Source organism: Anolis sagrei, chromosome 1 (genome assembly GCF_037176765.1).
Source record: "Anolis sagrei isolate rAnoSag1 chromosome 1, rAnoSag1.mat, whole genome shotgun sequence".
Lineage (NCBI taxonomy): Eukaryota > Metazoa > Chordata > Lepidosauria > Squamata > Dactyloidae > Anolis > Anolis sagrei.
Window position 1 is genome coordinate 152,092,879 of NC_090021.1, and position 15,254 is coordinate 152,108,132.

Consider the following 15,254-nt stretch of genomic DNA (forward strand, 5'->3'; position numbering starts at 1 on the left):
GCTCTGCCCCAGATACTGTAGAAATTGGCCATATCTTTTTCTACCAATTACCCAGGTCACTTTCTTCTATTAGGCCCTGGAAATGTACAGGCATAGACTACCTAATTTCCTGGGCCCTCTAAAATCACACTAGCCTGGCCCAGCCTTTTAAACTGCCTTGAACAGGCAGGATTATTTTAAATATATGTGCTTTAATGCTTATTTTGTCTTGTTAATTTTATGTTCATGCTGTTCTCTTTGTATGTATTTATTATATGTCACTTGGAAACCACTCTGAGTCCCCTTGGGGAGATAGAGCGGTATATAAATAAAGTTTTGTTGTTATATATACATAATGAGATATCTTGGAGGTGAGACCCAAGTCTAAACCCAAAACTCATTGATGTTCATATACACCTTATGAATGTAGCCTCTTAGAAGTTTTCAGCATGAAACGTTTATTTATTTTGTATTTATTTCCTATAAATAATAAATTTATAGGAAACCCCTCAAGCCCCGAGGGGGGACTCAGGATGGCCTCACAAAAGCACCATATGATGCCAACATCATAAAAACATTCAACAATACATTAAAAATATTAAAAACAGTAATTAAAACAATAGATTAAAACATCCCTATTAAAAATCAGAATACAAACATTTACACATTGAATCATCAGAAACCAAAAGTCTCGCTTTCTCAGTCATCCATGTAGATGGTTTTGGAGCATTAGGAATTTTGGAATTCTGGATAAGGGATGCTCAACCTGTATCTATAAGCAGCAATCACTCAAATAAGAATGAATGCATTCCTTTATCTGAAAGTTCTGGCTCACTTTCCACTATGGACTTCAACCTTGGCTGCTCTCCAGACACCACAGATGTAAACAAGACCTCCCCTTACGCCACCAAGGGTGCTTTCCTCTTGCTTTTCTTAGAAGAATGCACTCTCCTTTATTTCAATATCAGAGGAAGGAACTGGTATGACCACATCTGTGTCTAAGAAAACTGTAGGAAATTCATGAAACCAGCATAAGGCAACATGCAACTTGAAGGTACACACATATACACAAACACAAAATATTTCTGTCCACTTCATAGTCTTTCGGTGTTGTCATTGCCAGTGCTGTGAACTCACGAAGAGGCTATTTTAACAGTTTTTATTTCTCCAGCCTTAAAAAAACTAGCAGAACTAAATGAATTATGAATGAAGAGTGTCCTAGCAACAAGGAGCTATTCATAGTGATATGACAAAACACTCTTGTTCAATAAGGAAGAGAAACATGAGATCACCAATTTATTTATTCCAATTATTTATTAGTTCCTTTTCAGCATCAATGTCTCATCAAACAACAAACAGACACACACAAAATAGAAGCAATAGAATATTAGGCAGAACATATCAGTATAAAATGAGCACGTCTAAATGAATGAAGGGAAAGACTAACTTAGGAAAAGAGTAATAAAATGTGAATAATAATAATAATAATAATAATAATATCCTTGAAGTGACTGGCTTGACCTTGAAGGAGCTGGGGGTAGCCACAGCCGACAGGGAGCTCTGGCGTGGGCTGGTCCATGAGGTAACAAAGAGTCAGAAGCAACTGAACAAATAAACAACAACAACAATACATTTTATTTGTTACTTGCCTCTCCTAAGTAGGGTACAACAAAGTCAAAACATGTCAACATGAAATAGATACAATAAAATACATCAAAAATAAAATACATTATATTGGGGTATCAAAACACCCCAATATAACAAAATACACCCAATGAAGTCTACAAAGATCAACATATAGCAGCAATAGAATGCAATCCAACATTCATGATTCAAAGTTGACTGGGGCATGCTTCCTGGAAAAGCTAGGTCTTCAGTTGCATCTTTCAGTTCTGACCGCCTGTTGAGCTGTCAGAATTGAAAGACGGAACTGAAGGTCATTTCACAACTTTGGAGCAGCTGAAGAAAAGGTCCTCTAGGTAATGCACACCAGTTGGGTTCTGGTTGCCTGGACTAGGTGTCCACCAGAAGACCTCAATGTCTGAAGGGGTGGATAGTGCAATTGGAGATGATCTTGTAGATAACCTGAACCATGTAGGACTCTAAACACTTTGTAGTTTGCCTGGAAACTAATTGGTAACCAGTGGAGTTAACTTCAGTATGAATGTGATGTGCTCACTCCTAGATGTTGCTATAACCAATCTGGCTGCCGTGTTTTGAACTAATTGGAATTTTTGAATTAATGATTTCCTGGATTCTAGAACGGAAGCGGCTTAATGTTTGTTAATTGAAAAAAACAGTTCTACAAAAATAAATAGCCTTTTCTTGCATTCTGGTCAGCCAGACCAATTCCATTGGTGGCTACACAGATAGGATTTCCAAAGTAGATTCTGGATATTTTATTAGCAAGGCCTAACTGTATGAAGTTGATCTTATCCATTTTGATATTTACTGTTTCGTCATCATTTTTGTAGGGCAGATGGGTGTTGTCATGTTTTATAGGAGGTCTGTTTCTTCTGCCAGGAAAGCTCACTATCTCTGGAGTGGGTAGGGCAAGAAGCAAATTGGGAATGCTTAGGACTTGATAGCTTCCTTGTTGTAAATTATCATCAGTCCCAATTTGCGTACTCTAACGAGAGAGCAGGGGGAAGGAATCTATTATGTAGAGAGGATCACCATTAGTTTGGAGATCTCACCTCTGTGTCACCAATTGTAATTTTTTTGTTGTGTCAGGAGCGACTTGAGAAACTGCAAGTCGCTTCTGGTGTGAGAGAATTGGCTGTCTGCAAGGACGTTGCCCAGGGGACGCTCGGATGATTTGATGTTTTTATCATCCTTGAGAGGCTTCTCTCATGTCTCCGCATGAAGAGCTGGAGCTGATAGAGGGAGCTCATCCACCTCTCCCCAGATTCGAACCTGCGACCTGACGGTCTTCAGTCCTGCCGGCACAGGGATTTAACCCACTGTGCCACCGGGGGCTCCATACCAATTGTAATAGATTATTATTTAAAACGACTTAAGTGTTTGGAGGCTGCAGAGACTTTGCCACCAGTACACTGTATTCTGAGGTAATTTACTGTGAAAACTGGCTACCACCACCCTTAAAAGGAATGTTCAGCTTTTGGTTTGGCAAGAGGTTTTAAGTAGGCTGGAATGTGCGGGATGCGTACTCAGGGCTCAGAACACTGAGGTAAATAACAATGAGATTCTTTTAAAATGTCGCTGCCACCAATCTGGAAACACTGTTTCCCTATCTTGTTGAGAATATGTCTTTATATAGAGGCACACTGAGACAGTTGTTGATGAACAAAGAACAAAGTTGTTTATTTGTGTGAACTTCAACAATACAGGCACTTAAGCATAACGGATGCAATAATGAGAGATGAAGCTTATGGTTACTTAGAAAACAGTTCAAGGCTTAGTTCCAAAAACAACTCTTCACACCCTCAGGAAACTAGCAGACTTCCCTCTGATTAGCATTCCTAATTATTCCAGACAGTCCTTTCCCTTGGACCTGTCTATTCTATATACCAGCTATTCTTCCTGATAGCTATCAATCTTCTCTAACTAACCACTTTGGCTTCTCTAACTTCTTTTCTCCTAACTCTCCCAAAACCTAACTTTCTTCTTCAACACACAGACCCTGACTAAACTATCAGATTTTAAAATGCACCTTTCAGGCAATTTTTTTTCTGCACTCTAACTAAGCTCTGCCCATTTTCTCCCAGCCAATCACAAAGGCTCTCCACATTTCCCTCCAGGCTGCTCCTGGGCTCCACCTCCTCTAGGAATTGAGTACTCTACGACGGCTGCCTCCCTGCACCATTTCACAAAATGGCTGCCAAAACACTTGGTCCTCCTTCCCGAGCTTTTCCCTGGCCTAAAAGGTAGGCAATTCATCACACATACCCTCCAGGGAATCTAAAATTTGACCTAGTTAGGAAATTAAGGGTGCTGGACCATAACACAGATTGCCATGCAGACTAGCACTCCTATCAGAGTGGTCTTAGCAAGGATCCCGACCAGCCACATAGCTTAGAAAAGATAAGTCATACATACACCATTAGAATTCTTGTTTCCCCTAAGCACTCACCTGTCGAAAAAGACATTCAAAACTGAAAGACTGGAACAGAGGCAGAACATGGTGGGGGGTTGGGATCATGATAGACCACTGCAGTTCTTCTTTCCATACTGCCGTACCAGATATCTGAGGTGGGCAAAGGTAGTAGAGATTGCACCTTTGCATCTCATCCAACCAGATCTCTTTGAGTATCAGTGCTGGATAAATGTTTCCCCATTTGCTGGTCCAATTCAGCAAATCCTGTTAAAACTGGAAGAGTGAGACAATGACAATGATGGGGCCCAAGACCACTTGGGAACTGTGAATTGAGAGATCGCTTACTCCACATTTTAATACCATTTGCATCAGTCTCCTGGTATCTTTACCATTGGAAACCGTGAATTCATTATTTTAGCATCTGTTTTTTATGCTAATATTTAGGTTTGTTCTAAATATTATTGGTTGAGAAAGACACCTATGTAAAATCCTATTGATGATTTTTCATGACCAGCTGCTGAAGTAAAGGTATTGTGTACGCCCTCCTGTCTTCTCATTCACAAGGACTAATATGGATGTGGGTGAAACATCAGGAGAGAGTGCTTCTGGAACATGGCCATACCACCCGGAAAACTCACAGCAACCCAACATATTTATTTATTTATTTATTTACTTTGCTTGTATACCGCAGTTTCTCAGCCCGTAGGCGACTCAACGCGGTTCACAACAAGAGCAAAAAGTCAATCCTAACAACATACAATATTTAAAAACCATTAACAGCATAGTATACAAAGTAATGGCACATCAATAACAACACATTAACGTCTCGTAACTAGAATCGTGATCCAATTCGTCATCCATAATTCCGTTCCTATATTCATCGTATTCATTGCACTGTTTACCCGAACGCCTGTTCAAACAGCCGGGTTTTTAGTTTTCTTCGAAACACCATTAACGAAGGAGCTGATCTAATGTCCATGGGAAGGGTGTTCCACAGCCAAGGGGCCACCACAGAGAAGGCCCTGTCCCTTGTCCCCGCCAGCCGTGCTTGTGATGCAGGCGGGATCGAGAGCAGGGCCTCCCCAGAAGATTTTGTTATTGTGAAATACAAGTTGTGAAAAGAAATGCTCTTCAGTTTATCATTTATTGTAATGGGTCTTGACAAAAGCCACTGAATTGGACACATTTCTATTTTATTTTCTATTTTTTTCTGTTTTATTTTTCTATTTTATTTCTATTTTATTAATTTTTTTGTATGTAATGCTTTGCACAGAGCAACGAGCTCAATCTGAAAAGGTTAAAATGTATTCTGCTCTAGTAAATAATAATCCTCTGATTTAGCAGCTATAAAATAATGGATTGAAAAATTTCAGGAACTTAATATCATAAAAGCAGTGAAATTAAATTTGCTACAGTGTACCAAATGGAAAGCTTTCCTTTTGTACTTGGACCTGCTCCAGTTCTTTCAATCCTTTCTATTTAATCTGCAGTAGTTTAGGCTTGGTTCTTCATTAGTAAAATTAAAGAAAAATTCCTCTTGAAGGATGGGTAACAATTTCCCCCCCTTTCAGCAACATGACAGAGAAGTTGTTCATCCCTTCCAAATCGTGTAAAATCCAAACAAGGAAAAGCCAAAGTACATGTCGCACAACAAATGCTTTTCTCCTTTCATGGTTTTGTTGTTGCTGCTGGAAATAAATAATTGACATTTTCCCACTTTTGAGATGTTAAGTGACAATATTTGTGAAGGTGACTACATAAAAAGTAGTCACCTTTTGGTTGTTGTTATTGTTCAGAATCTAATGCTCATGAAACCAACAGGACCCATATGATTGGTCTCATTGTGTTTGATATTATACAGCTTTTCTTTAGAGGTCACATATTGCTTTGTGCCTCATACGATAATATCAGACATCCAATCATTTTTGAGTCTTACAATGTCATGATGATGAGAAGTCAGCACACCATGCTCATACTAGTTTGCAATGCATTCGTCTGGCTCTTTTGAGATTTGGTATGAAATGAGCAGTTTGGGCAATCTGCGGCACTCTTGCTGCCATTTTGCTAAATTTTTCTCTTTTTTTTGAAATCAATTTTTATTAAAGGTTTATATAGTTACATGGAAAGTGGGGGAATATACTGAAGAAGATAGAAAAGTCAGAAAGTAAGATAGAAAGAGTATATTCAGGAAAAATTATAATAATCAAAAAAGAAAAAAAGAAAAAAAATCACCACACACGAGAGAGAAAAAGAAAAAGAAAAAAATCCAAGTCCATATAATGTTTTTAAAAAAAGGAAGGAGAAGGTTTTCCTTCTAATTCTGTCCATAATGACTCCTTTGTATATATGCTCTTCCCTATAAAAATGTCCTGATGTTTTTTTACATTTTCTCTATTAACAAATACGTCCGATTACAACACCTTATGTTTCTTTTCTAAATAGTCCTCAATTGATAACCAGTTTGTTTGTTTGACCGGGTTGCCTGTATTCTTTCTTAATAAAAAAGTTAATATATCCATGTCCTTGATTTCATTTATCGCCATTTTGCTAAATTGAGTTTCTTTAGAAAATGCTAAAACAGCAAGAATAAAGTTTTCTCAGAGAGATGCTGTAGCAGTGATCCGTGTCTTTACACTTTATATTGTAGTAATGCATATATAATTTTGAGAGACTACATTACTTATAGGTTTTGACATCCCTTTATAATTGTACCATTGGAACTGCAACTAGATCTGGGGAATCCTTCAAAAGTAGTAGAGGGAATATTAACTGAACAACAATCCATACGGTTTTCTGGGGTTTGGGAACATAATAATAATAATAATAATAATAATAATAATAATAATCTTTATTTATACCCCACTACCATCTCCCCAACGGGGACTCGGGGCGGCTTACATGAGGCCAAGCCCAACAATGCATTACAATAAAATAAAAACCAAAGCAAAAAACAACCAACACAATAAGATTAATAAAACATAAGAATACAATAAACAGTATAAGAATACAATGAAAAAATCATTCACAATCACAGTGACAATGAGCGGGCCACATGTACAAGATAAAATGCTGAAAACTCAGGGTGAGATAGGAGTGGAACAGATTATTTGTGAGGGAGAGGCTCATAAAAATGAGGTCATAAAAATAGGCCTTCAAACAGGCAGGGGAAAGTGTACTATAGGGGAAAACATTGAAGGGGAGCAGCAAATTATAATTGTAGAGTTACTCTCCAAAAACGCAACGGAAAAGCCAGGTTTTGAGATCCTTCTTGAAAGTTGCTAAGGTGAGGGCTTGCCTAATCTCACTGAGCAATGAGTTCCAGAGTCGGGAGGCCACAAAGGAGAAGGCTTTCTCCCTTGTTCCCAAAAGATGAGCCTGTGATAATGGCAGGGGCGAAAAGAGAGCCTCCCCCAAAAGATCGAAGAAATCGGGCAGGTTCATGGAAGGAGAGACATATTCAGGGCTGGGGCTTTTCACTCCCCAAACAAGATAACTAATATTATTACTACATGGTACAATTAGACTGAGTCAAAACCAACTTCTTTAAGCAGGAAATTTTTATAGAAAGAGCACAACATTCCAAACTGAAGCACATGATAGGGCAAAAAAATGATGTGCACCTCCAGTTATCCACACTTACAAGCATCCATTTGGTTCGCTGTCATCCTGGGTCGGGATTTTTGGGCTATATGGCCATGGTCTAGAGGCATTCTCTCCTGACGTTTCCCCTGCATCTATGGCAAGCATCCTCAGAGGTAGTGAGGAGTTCACTACCTCTGAGGATTCAGAGGTAGTGAGGAGCTCACTACCTCTGAGGATGCTTGCCATCGATGCAGACGAAACGTCAGGAGAGAATGCCTCTAGACCATGGCCATACAGCCCGAAAAAACCTACAATAACCCAGTGATTCCGGCCACGAAAGCCTTCGACAATTCACTGTCATCCTACCATATCATAGCCTGCACTCACAGGTTGCAAGGCCAGGGCCATGTGATTCAAAAACTGTTGACTCAGACATGATCATTCTGCTGTAGATATGCCACCGGTAAAGGACAAAAGCTAAACTTTGTAAAGCATTTCATCAGATAGTTGCTAGGCTCTGTTTCCATGCACTGAGAAAATGGAGCTGCACGGGAGACCCACGGACACCATCACATAAGGGCACTTCCAGTGAGACTCAGCAGGGCTACATTTTTGAAGCAGATGGAAACAAAGCCTAGCAGCTGTCTTCAGGAGTTAGATGTTATCCAACTTCCAAATGACAGAAAGTGGGAAAAAGTGGGAGGGGGGACCCGGTAAACATGTGGGATAGCTGGCTGGACAGTTCCTTCTGCTTTTCCCCACTTTCCAGCCCCTTTTGGGATGAGATTTTTAGTCTCACTTCTGATTCCTCTAAAAGCAGTCATTGCTATATGTTATTAAATTTTAGAACTAGGGGGATTTGGATTTCAAGGCACAAGACCGAATTTTTTGTATATGGGATTACATTTTTTTAAAAAAAAAATCAATCCTATCTGTGCTGTAGATAAATTTTTGGAGAGAAACAGGAATTTATGGTTTTTTCAATCCTGCTGGGGTTGAAAATACATCTTACTGTATATACTCGAGTATAAGCCGACCCGAATATAAGATGAGGCACCTAATTTTACTACAAAAACTGGGAAAATGTATTGACTTGAATATAAGTCGAGAGTGGGAAATGCAGCAGCTACTGGTCAATTTCAAAATAAAACTAGATACCCATAAAATTACATTAATTGAGGTACCAGTAGGTTAAATGTTTTTGAATATTTACATAAAACTGTAATGTAAGACTGTCCAGCTCTGATGAGACCATTATTCTAGCCTCCTTCAGTGTAAATGTGCTTACATATACTTCCAATAATAATAAAGAGAGCAAAATAATACATTTAATAACCATAATAAATAGAGGAAAATAATAAATGTAATAAAAATAATAGAGTAAAATAATGTAAATGTAATAATATCAATAATAATAGAGTAAATAATAAATGTAATAAAAATAATAATAGAGTAATAACATAAATATAATAAAAATAATACTAATAACAGAGTAAAATAATAAATAACCATTGTTTTTAATTGCGTCATTGGGTGTTGTTAATTGTCATTGCTTTGTTTTTTTGAGTTATTGTGTTGCTGTTGTTGCTGCTGTTTTTATTGTTATTTGGGCTCGGCTTCTTATAAGCCGCACCAAGTCCTTCGGGAGATGGTAGCACAAATAAAGCATTATTATTATTATTATTATTATTATTATTATTATTATTATTATAACCTTGGCTCAGGTATACGCCGAGGGGAGCTTTTTCAGCCTAAAAAAAGAGGCTGAAAACTAGGCTTATACTCGAGTATATACAATATTTTCATTGGGAATATGGGTGGCTTGAATACCCAGCCCTATTCATTTATCATTATCCTGAAATGAGCCTTCCAGGCAGTTTTTCTCTCTTCCAAATGCCAGGTATGTTGTTTCAGCATCCTGACAAGCCAAAGGCCCATGGACACTATTGATCTCAGAGGTGATCCAAATGTGAAACCTTTTATATTTAATGAGTAATAATAAAATAATGAAACTTTATTTATATGCCGCCTTATCTCCTCAGAAGGACTCAGTAGAGTCGACACAGTCCAAAAGACTCACACACCAATATTAGATGGTGGTACTTTTCTGGAGTGCCCATGCCTTCCCTGGGAGAAACGCAAACTCCAGACCAAAGTCCCAGTTTAGGAAGGATTTTAATGCCTGGAATTGTGCCCCAGAGCTCTTAAATTCAGTTGTTTTTTCACAGGCACAATAGCTGTAAACATTGGCATACTGAAGCAATTTTACACTGTGAATAATGAACTAAAATATCTTTTAAAATTAAGCCGGAAGCAAAATAGACTGCATCAGGCAACTTTGGAGCAAAGCTTGGAAAAATAACGCTTGCTGAGGTAATTGTTATTTTTCAACATTAGCAGTTTTCGGAAAATTGAAAAGGAAAAACTATACACAGAAACATGCACCCTGGACATTTTTCACATGTTTGGTTTGTATTATTATTATTATTTACATACATTAACAACTTACAGTGTAAGCAGAACACAAAACAGTGAACATTTGCCAAACACATAACCCCACCACCAAGGCCGGAACAAGTATCCTTTCCTTTGCCACATATTTATAAATCAATCATTAATCAAATGTCAAATCCAAAATTCCTAACCAACAAGGTTATACTGTTTTCCATTTTTGCTCTCTAAAGCATATTTAATAAAAACCGACCAGTATGCATCAAAATCTGATCTGTTAGTTTCCCCCCTGAATACCCTCATTTCCATTGTTAATTTATCATTTAAGGCTACATTCCATACCTCCCCGTACCATGCTTCCAGTGTAAGATTAGTTACTATTTTCCAATTTAATGTCGAAGGCTTTCATGGCCAGAATCACTGCATTGTTGTAGGTTTTTTCGGGCTATATGTCCATGTTCTAGAGGCATTCTCTCCTGACATTTCGCCTGAATCTATGGTAAGCATCCTCAAAGGTAGTGAGGTCTACCTCACTACCTCTGAGGATGCTTGCCATAGATGCAGGCGAAATGTCAGAAGAGAATGCCTCTAGAACATGGCCATATAGCCCGAAAAAAATCTACAACAACCCACTATTTTCCAATTCTAATTCTTGCCACTGTGAGTAAAATAATCACCAATTCTTTCTTTTCCATTTCTAAATTCAAGTTTGTGACATTCGTTAGTAATGTTAACCTGGCATCCGGAGTAATATTAATCCTATAATATTACCTATTTCGATAAATATATCATTCCAAAAACTCTTCAGTTGGGGGAATTCCCACCATAAATGAAAATATGTCCCTTTGTGCATGCCACATCTCCAGCAGAGGTTGCTTTGCTTGCTCTCTATCTGATGTTGTTTAACCGGTGTGGTATACCATCTCCATATAACTTTGCACACATTTTCTTTTATTCTTGTTAATAGATTCTTAACCACTCTCCACTTCAGAACCCTTTTCCAATCAAAATCTGTCAGAGGCCCTAGGTCCCCATACCTTTTCTAACAGCTTCAGCCCTATTTCTTCGCCAATTTTTGTTGTTGTGTATTCGTCCAGTCATTTCTGATTCTTCGTGACCTCATGGACCAGCCCACGCCAGAGAGCCCTGTTGGCCGTCACCATCCCCAGCTCCTTTAAGGTCAAGCCAGTCATTTCAAGGATACTATCCATCCATCTTGCACTTGGTCAGCCTCTCTTCCTTTTCCTTTCCATTTTCCCAAGCATCATTGTCTTCTCTAAACTTTCCTGTCTTCTCAGTACTTTATCTTTGTATTGTCGAAGGCTTTCATGGCCGAAATCACTGGGTTGTTGTAGTTTTTTTTGGGCTATATAGCCATGTTCTAGAGGCATTTTCTCCTGACATTTCGCCTGCATCTATGGCAAGCATCCTCATAGGTAGTGAGGTCTGTTGGAACTAAGAAAATGAGTTTATATATCTGTGGAATGACCAGGATGGGACAAAGAACTCTTGTCTGTTGGGGCTAGGTGTGAACATTCCAACTGACCACCTTGATTAGCATTTGGGGGCCTGCCAGTTGTTTGGTGTGGCTTGTTAGTGCCTGAGGCAATCTTTTGTTGAAAGGTGATTAGATGTCCCTGATTGATTCCTCTCTGTTGTTTTGCTGTTGTGTACTTCATCTTTGCCTCTAGTATCCATCCTTCCAATGAGCAGCCAGGCTTTACTTCCTGAAGTATGGACTGGTTGGATCTTTTGGTGGTCCAAGGCACTCTCAGAATTTTTCTCCAACACCACAGTTCAAAATCATCTACCTTCATTTGCTTAGTCTTCCTTTGCTCAGGAGAGCTTATGGTCCAGCTCTCACATCCATAGGTTACTACGGGGCTTTAATGATGTAGATCTTCGTCATTCACCTCCAGCACCATCGGCTGCTAGACTTCCTTTCGGCTTTGAGCTAGCTGCGTCATCACATCTGGGGCTAGTTGAACTTATCCTCTGCTCCTCCCCAGTATCTTCCAACTTGGGAAGTCCCATCTTCCAATGGCATACCGACATATCTCTGGTTGTACTGATCTATTTAGTTTTCTTGGCAAGAATACTAGGGTGGGTTGCCATTACCTTCCCCAGGGATTGCATTTGGTCTGACCTCTCTGCCATGACCTTGGGTGTCCCTTCACGGTTTTGCTCATGGCATCATTGAGGTGCTCAAGCTCCAGTGCCTCGCCAAGGCAGTGATCCTTTACAGGAGTATTTGCCAATTAATCCTTTCTCCGTTATTTCTTGTTTTTTAAGTTTACTTAGCCATTCTTTGTATTTATTCAACGGTCTACATCTGGGATTTTTACTTAGCCAGTCCTTTTTCCAATTATATAGCTGTTGCCTCTCAAACCAATTCAGGACACCTTATTCTTCTAACTTATTATAATTGTCCATGTTTGGTTTGTTAACCAACAATAAAATGTGAGTACCACCGACACTCCTTTACAATGGAGAATCTCTTGGTCTTCTAAGTATGAGGTGAAGAGTATAGAGCTACGGCTTTGTAGAGTTCTAGGTGCCTAAAATATTATTTTGCAAAGCACGTCTGTGTCCTTTCAAAGAAATGTCAGATGTCACTGGGAAAATGCAGGAGGCTAGGAAACTTGGCAAGAAAAGGGAAGATCCATTTTGAAGGGTTTGATAAGAAACACACTTCACCGTACTAAAGTAGACTGCACTTATCAATCTTGGAAAGCAGAGTTGACAGGAGTGACTAAAATAGCTTTCACATTTTCTAGTCTCCGGCCCTAGAGGCTGGGCTGTGAAACAAGGCTTTTATTGCAAGCTTCCATTAAAAAAAATCATATGCTTGTAGTTCTACGTAAATATTTTATCTGTGTGCCTTTATATGCTCTGGTTTGTTTATTTATCGTAATATTTATATCCTGTCCTGTATCAAAAGATCTCAGGATAGTGTACATTGCACCATTGGGGGCTCCAACAAAGGTGGATACAGCTCCCTGATTGATGGCTTGTCCATTTTCATATACAATCCTTACAAGAAAATGTTAAGATTGTTTGGGGTGTAACACCAATATCTCAGTCAAAAAGATCGTTCAAGAGGCCAAGCCAATAGTGCATTTACTAAACTACTTCCTAAGGATCCATGGATCACTATACCTTCTGCAGTATGTAATGCAAATGTCCAGGCATTCTTCAATAGGCAAACACAAGTATAAAACAATCATCAGAATGTAAGCAGTTTAAAAAATGCATTTGCTATATAGAAATGTTGCCTTGCAAAATATGCAAGAAGCTTTCTCAGAATTTATGATAAGACAAGAAAACTAGACGAAAAGTGTGCCAGCATATGATAAGCCACTGACAAACTTGGTTGTCTGTTAAAGTCTTACAAGATTGCTATTTCTTTTTTCTGGGAATGGAAATGGTGAGGGGCTAACATAACTTAGAAAAATTAGAAGTAGAAAACTGTCAGAGGAAAAAAACAACAACTCTGATCATTCTTTCAAAGACGTTATTCTAAACCAAAAAGAACTGAAACAAATCTTCAAAATATTATTATCTCAACAATGATTCTCAGTCTCCCTGTAATGAACACAGTTGGCGGGGACGAGAGACAGGACCTTCTCGGTGGTGGCCCCCCACCTGTGGAATTCACTCCCCGGGGAAATTAGGTCATCGTCATCCCTCCTCTCCTTTAGAAGGAAATTAAAAACATGGATGTGGGACCAGGCCTTTGGGTAATCTTGCAGACTTGATGACGACAATGGCTATGGAAACGGTTTATGGACAAGCTTAATGGGGCCTTCAATTACAGAACTCAACGGAACAATGGCCACCAGAGTGGCTTTCTTTTTAACAGATTTTATTGTATTAACCTAATGTTTTAACTATTTATAATTATTGGTTTTAATGTGTGTTTTGTTGTATTTTTTTTTGTCGTGTCAGGAGCGACTTGAGAAACTGCAAGTCGCTTCTGGTGTGAGAGAATTGGCTGTCTGCAAGGACGTTGCCCAGGGGATGCCCGGATGATTTGATGTTGTTTTTTTTTATCATCCTTGTGGGAGGCTTCTCTCATGTCCCCGCTTGGGGAGCTGGAGCTGACAGAGGGAGCTCATCTGCCTCTCCCCGGATTCAAACCTGCGACCTATTGGTCTTCAGTCCTGCCGGCACAGAGGTTTAACCCACTGCGCTACCGGGGGCTCCTTTTGTTGTGTTGCTTGTAAGCATAGAATATGTGCCGGCCTGAAGCCGCCCTGAGTTCCCCCCCCCCCTCCCGGGGGTAGAAAAGGGCAGGGTAGAGATACCCGAAATAAATAAATAAATAAAATAATGAAGGTCATAGTAGGGATCGCAGTGATAGTTTTGTTGATGTTGTGAACAACTCCTCTAAAAGCTCACCTTCTCCTTTCATTTCAGGAATCTGAATTTTTGACCCTAGAATTTGATGAAGCAAAGTTGAATCAAATGATGAAGAAGCTTTCCAGAATCGAAGACAGCATTACATCTTTAACTCAAGCATCCTAGTTTTTTTTAATTAATTACTTTCTCACTCAGAATAACATTGAAAAAGTTCATACCTATTGATTGTTTTGACATTTGTTCCAACAGTATTTTGTATCTTCTTTCTGTTATGCCAAAATCCAGATAATGCAGACAAAAAAATAACTTGTCGGTTCAAGTTAGTGAACCTCATCATAACTTCTTCCCTTTCCTTTTACATTCCAAATAAATGTGTTTTGTGAATCCACCACTCTTGGGATTTTCTTGTCAGACAGCGAGGCAGAATCAGGGAAATAAAACATCTGTATTTTGTCACTTCATGTGCACTGTTCAGAATTTCACGCTAAAAATAATTCTCCAGACTAATAGATTTAATTCAGATCAAGTTCAAAGGAACATCAGAATGTTCATCATGAACTACTCCAATCTCAGAATAATTAGATATTGCAGGTCTTACAGAAAATATATGTACCGTGTTTCCCCGAAAATAAGACAGTGTCTTCTATTTATTTTTCCTCAAGAAGATACACTATGGCAGTGTTTCTCAACCTGGAGGTCGGGACCCCTGAGGGGGTCGCTAAGGGATGTCAGAGGGGTCGCCAAAGACCATCAGAAAACACAGTATTTTCTGTTGGTCATGGGGGTTCTGTGTGGGAAGTTTGACCCAATGCTATCATTGGTG

At 39.0% G+C, this 15,254-nt stretch overlaps 1 protein-coding gene across 1 annotated transcript in view; it reads left to right on the forward strand.

The window, feature by feature from the left end:
* COMMD1 (copper metabolism domain containing 1) overlaps positions 1-14,819 on the forward strand; it is a 105,912-nt gene extending 91,093 nt beyond the window's left edge. Inside the window, exon 3 of the mRNA XM_067469497.1 lies at positions 14,489-14,819. Coding sequence (XP_067325598.1) covers positions 14,489-14,596 — 108 coding nt within the window. The 3' untranslated portion in view covers positions 14,597-14,819. The remainder of the gene's footprint in view (positions 1-14,488) is intronic.
* Positions 14,820-15,254: the final 435 nt, after the last annotated feature.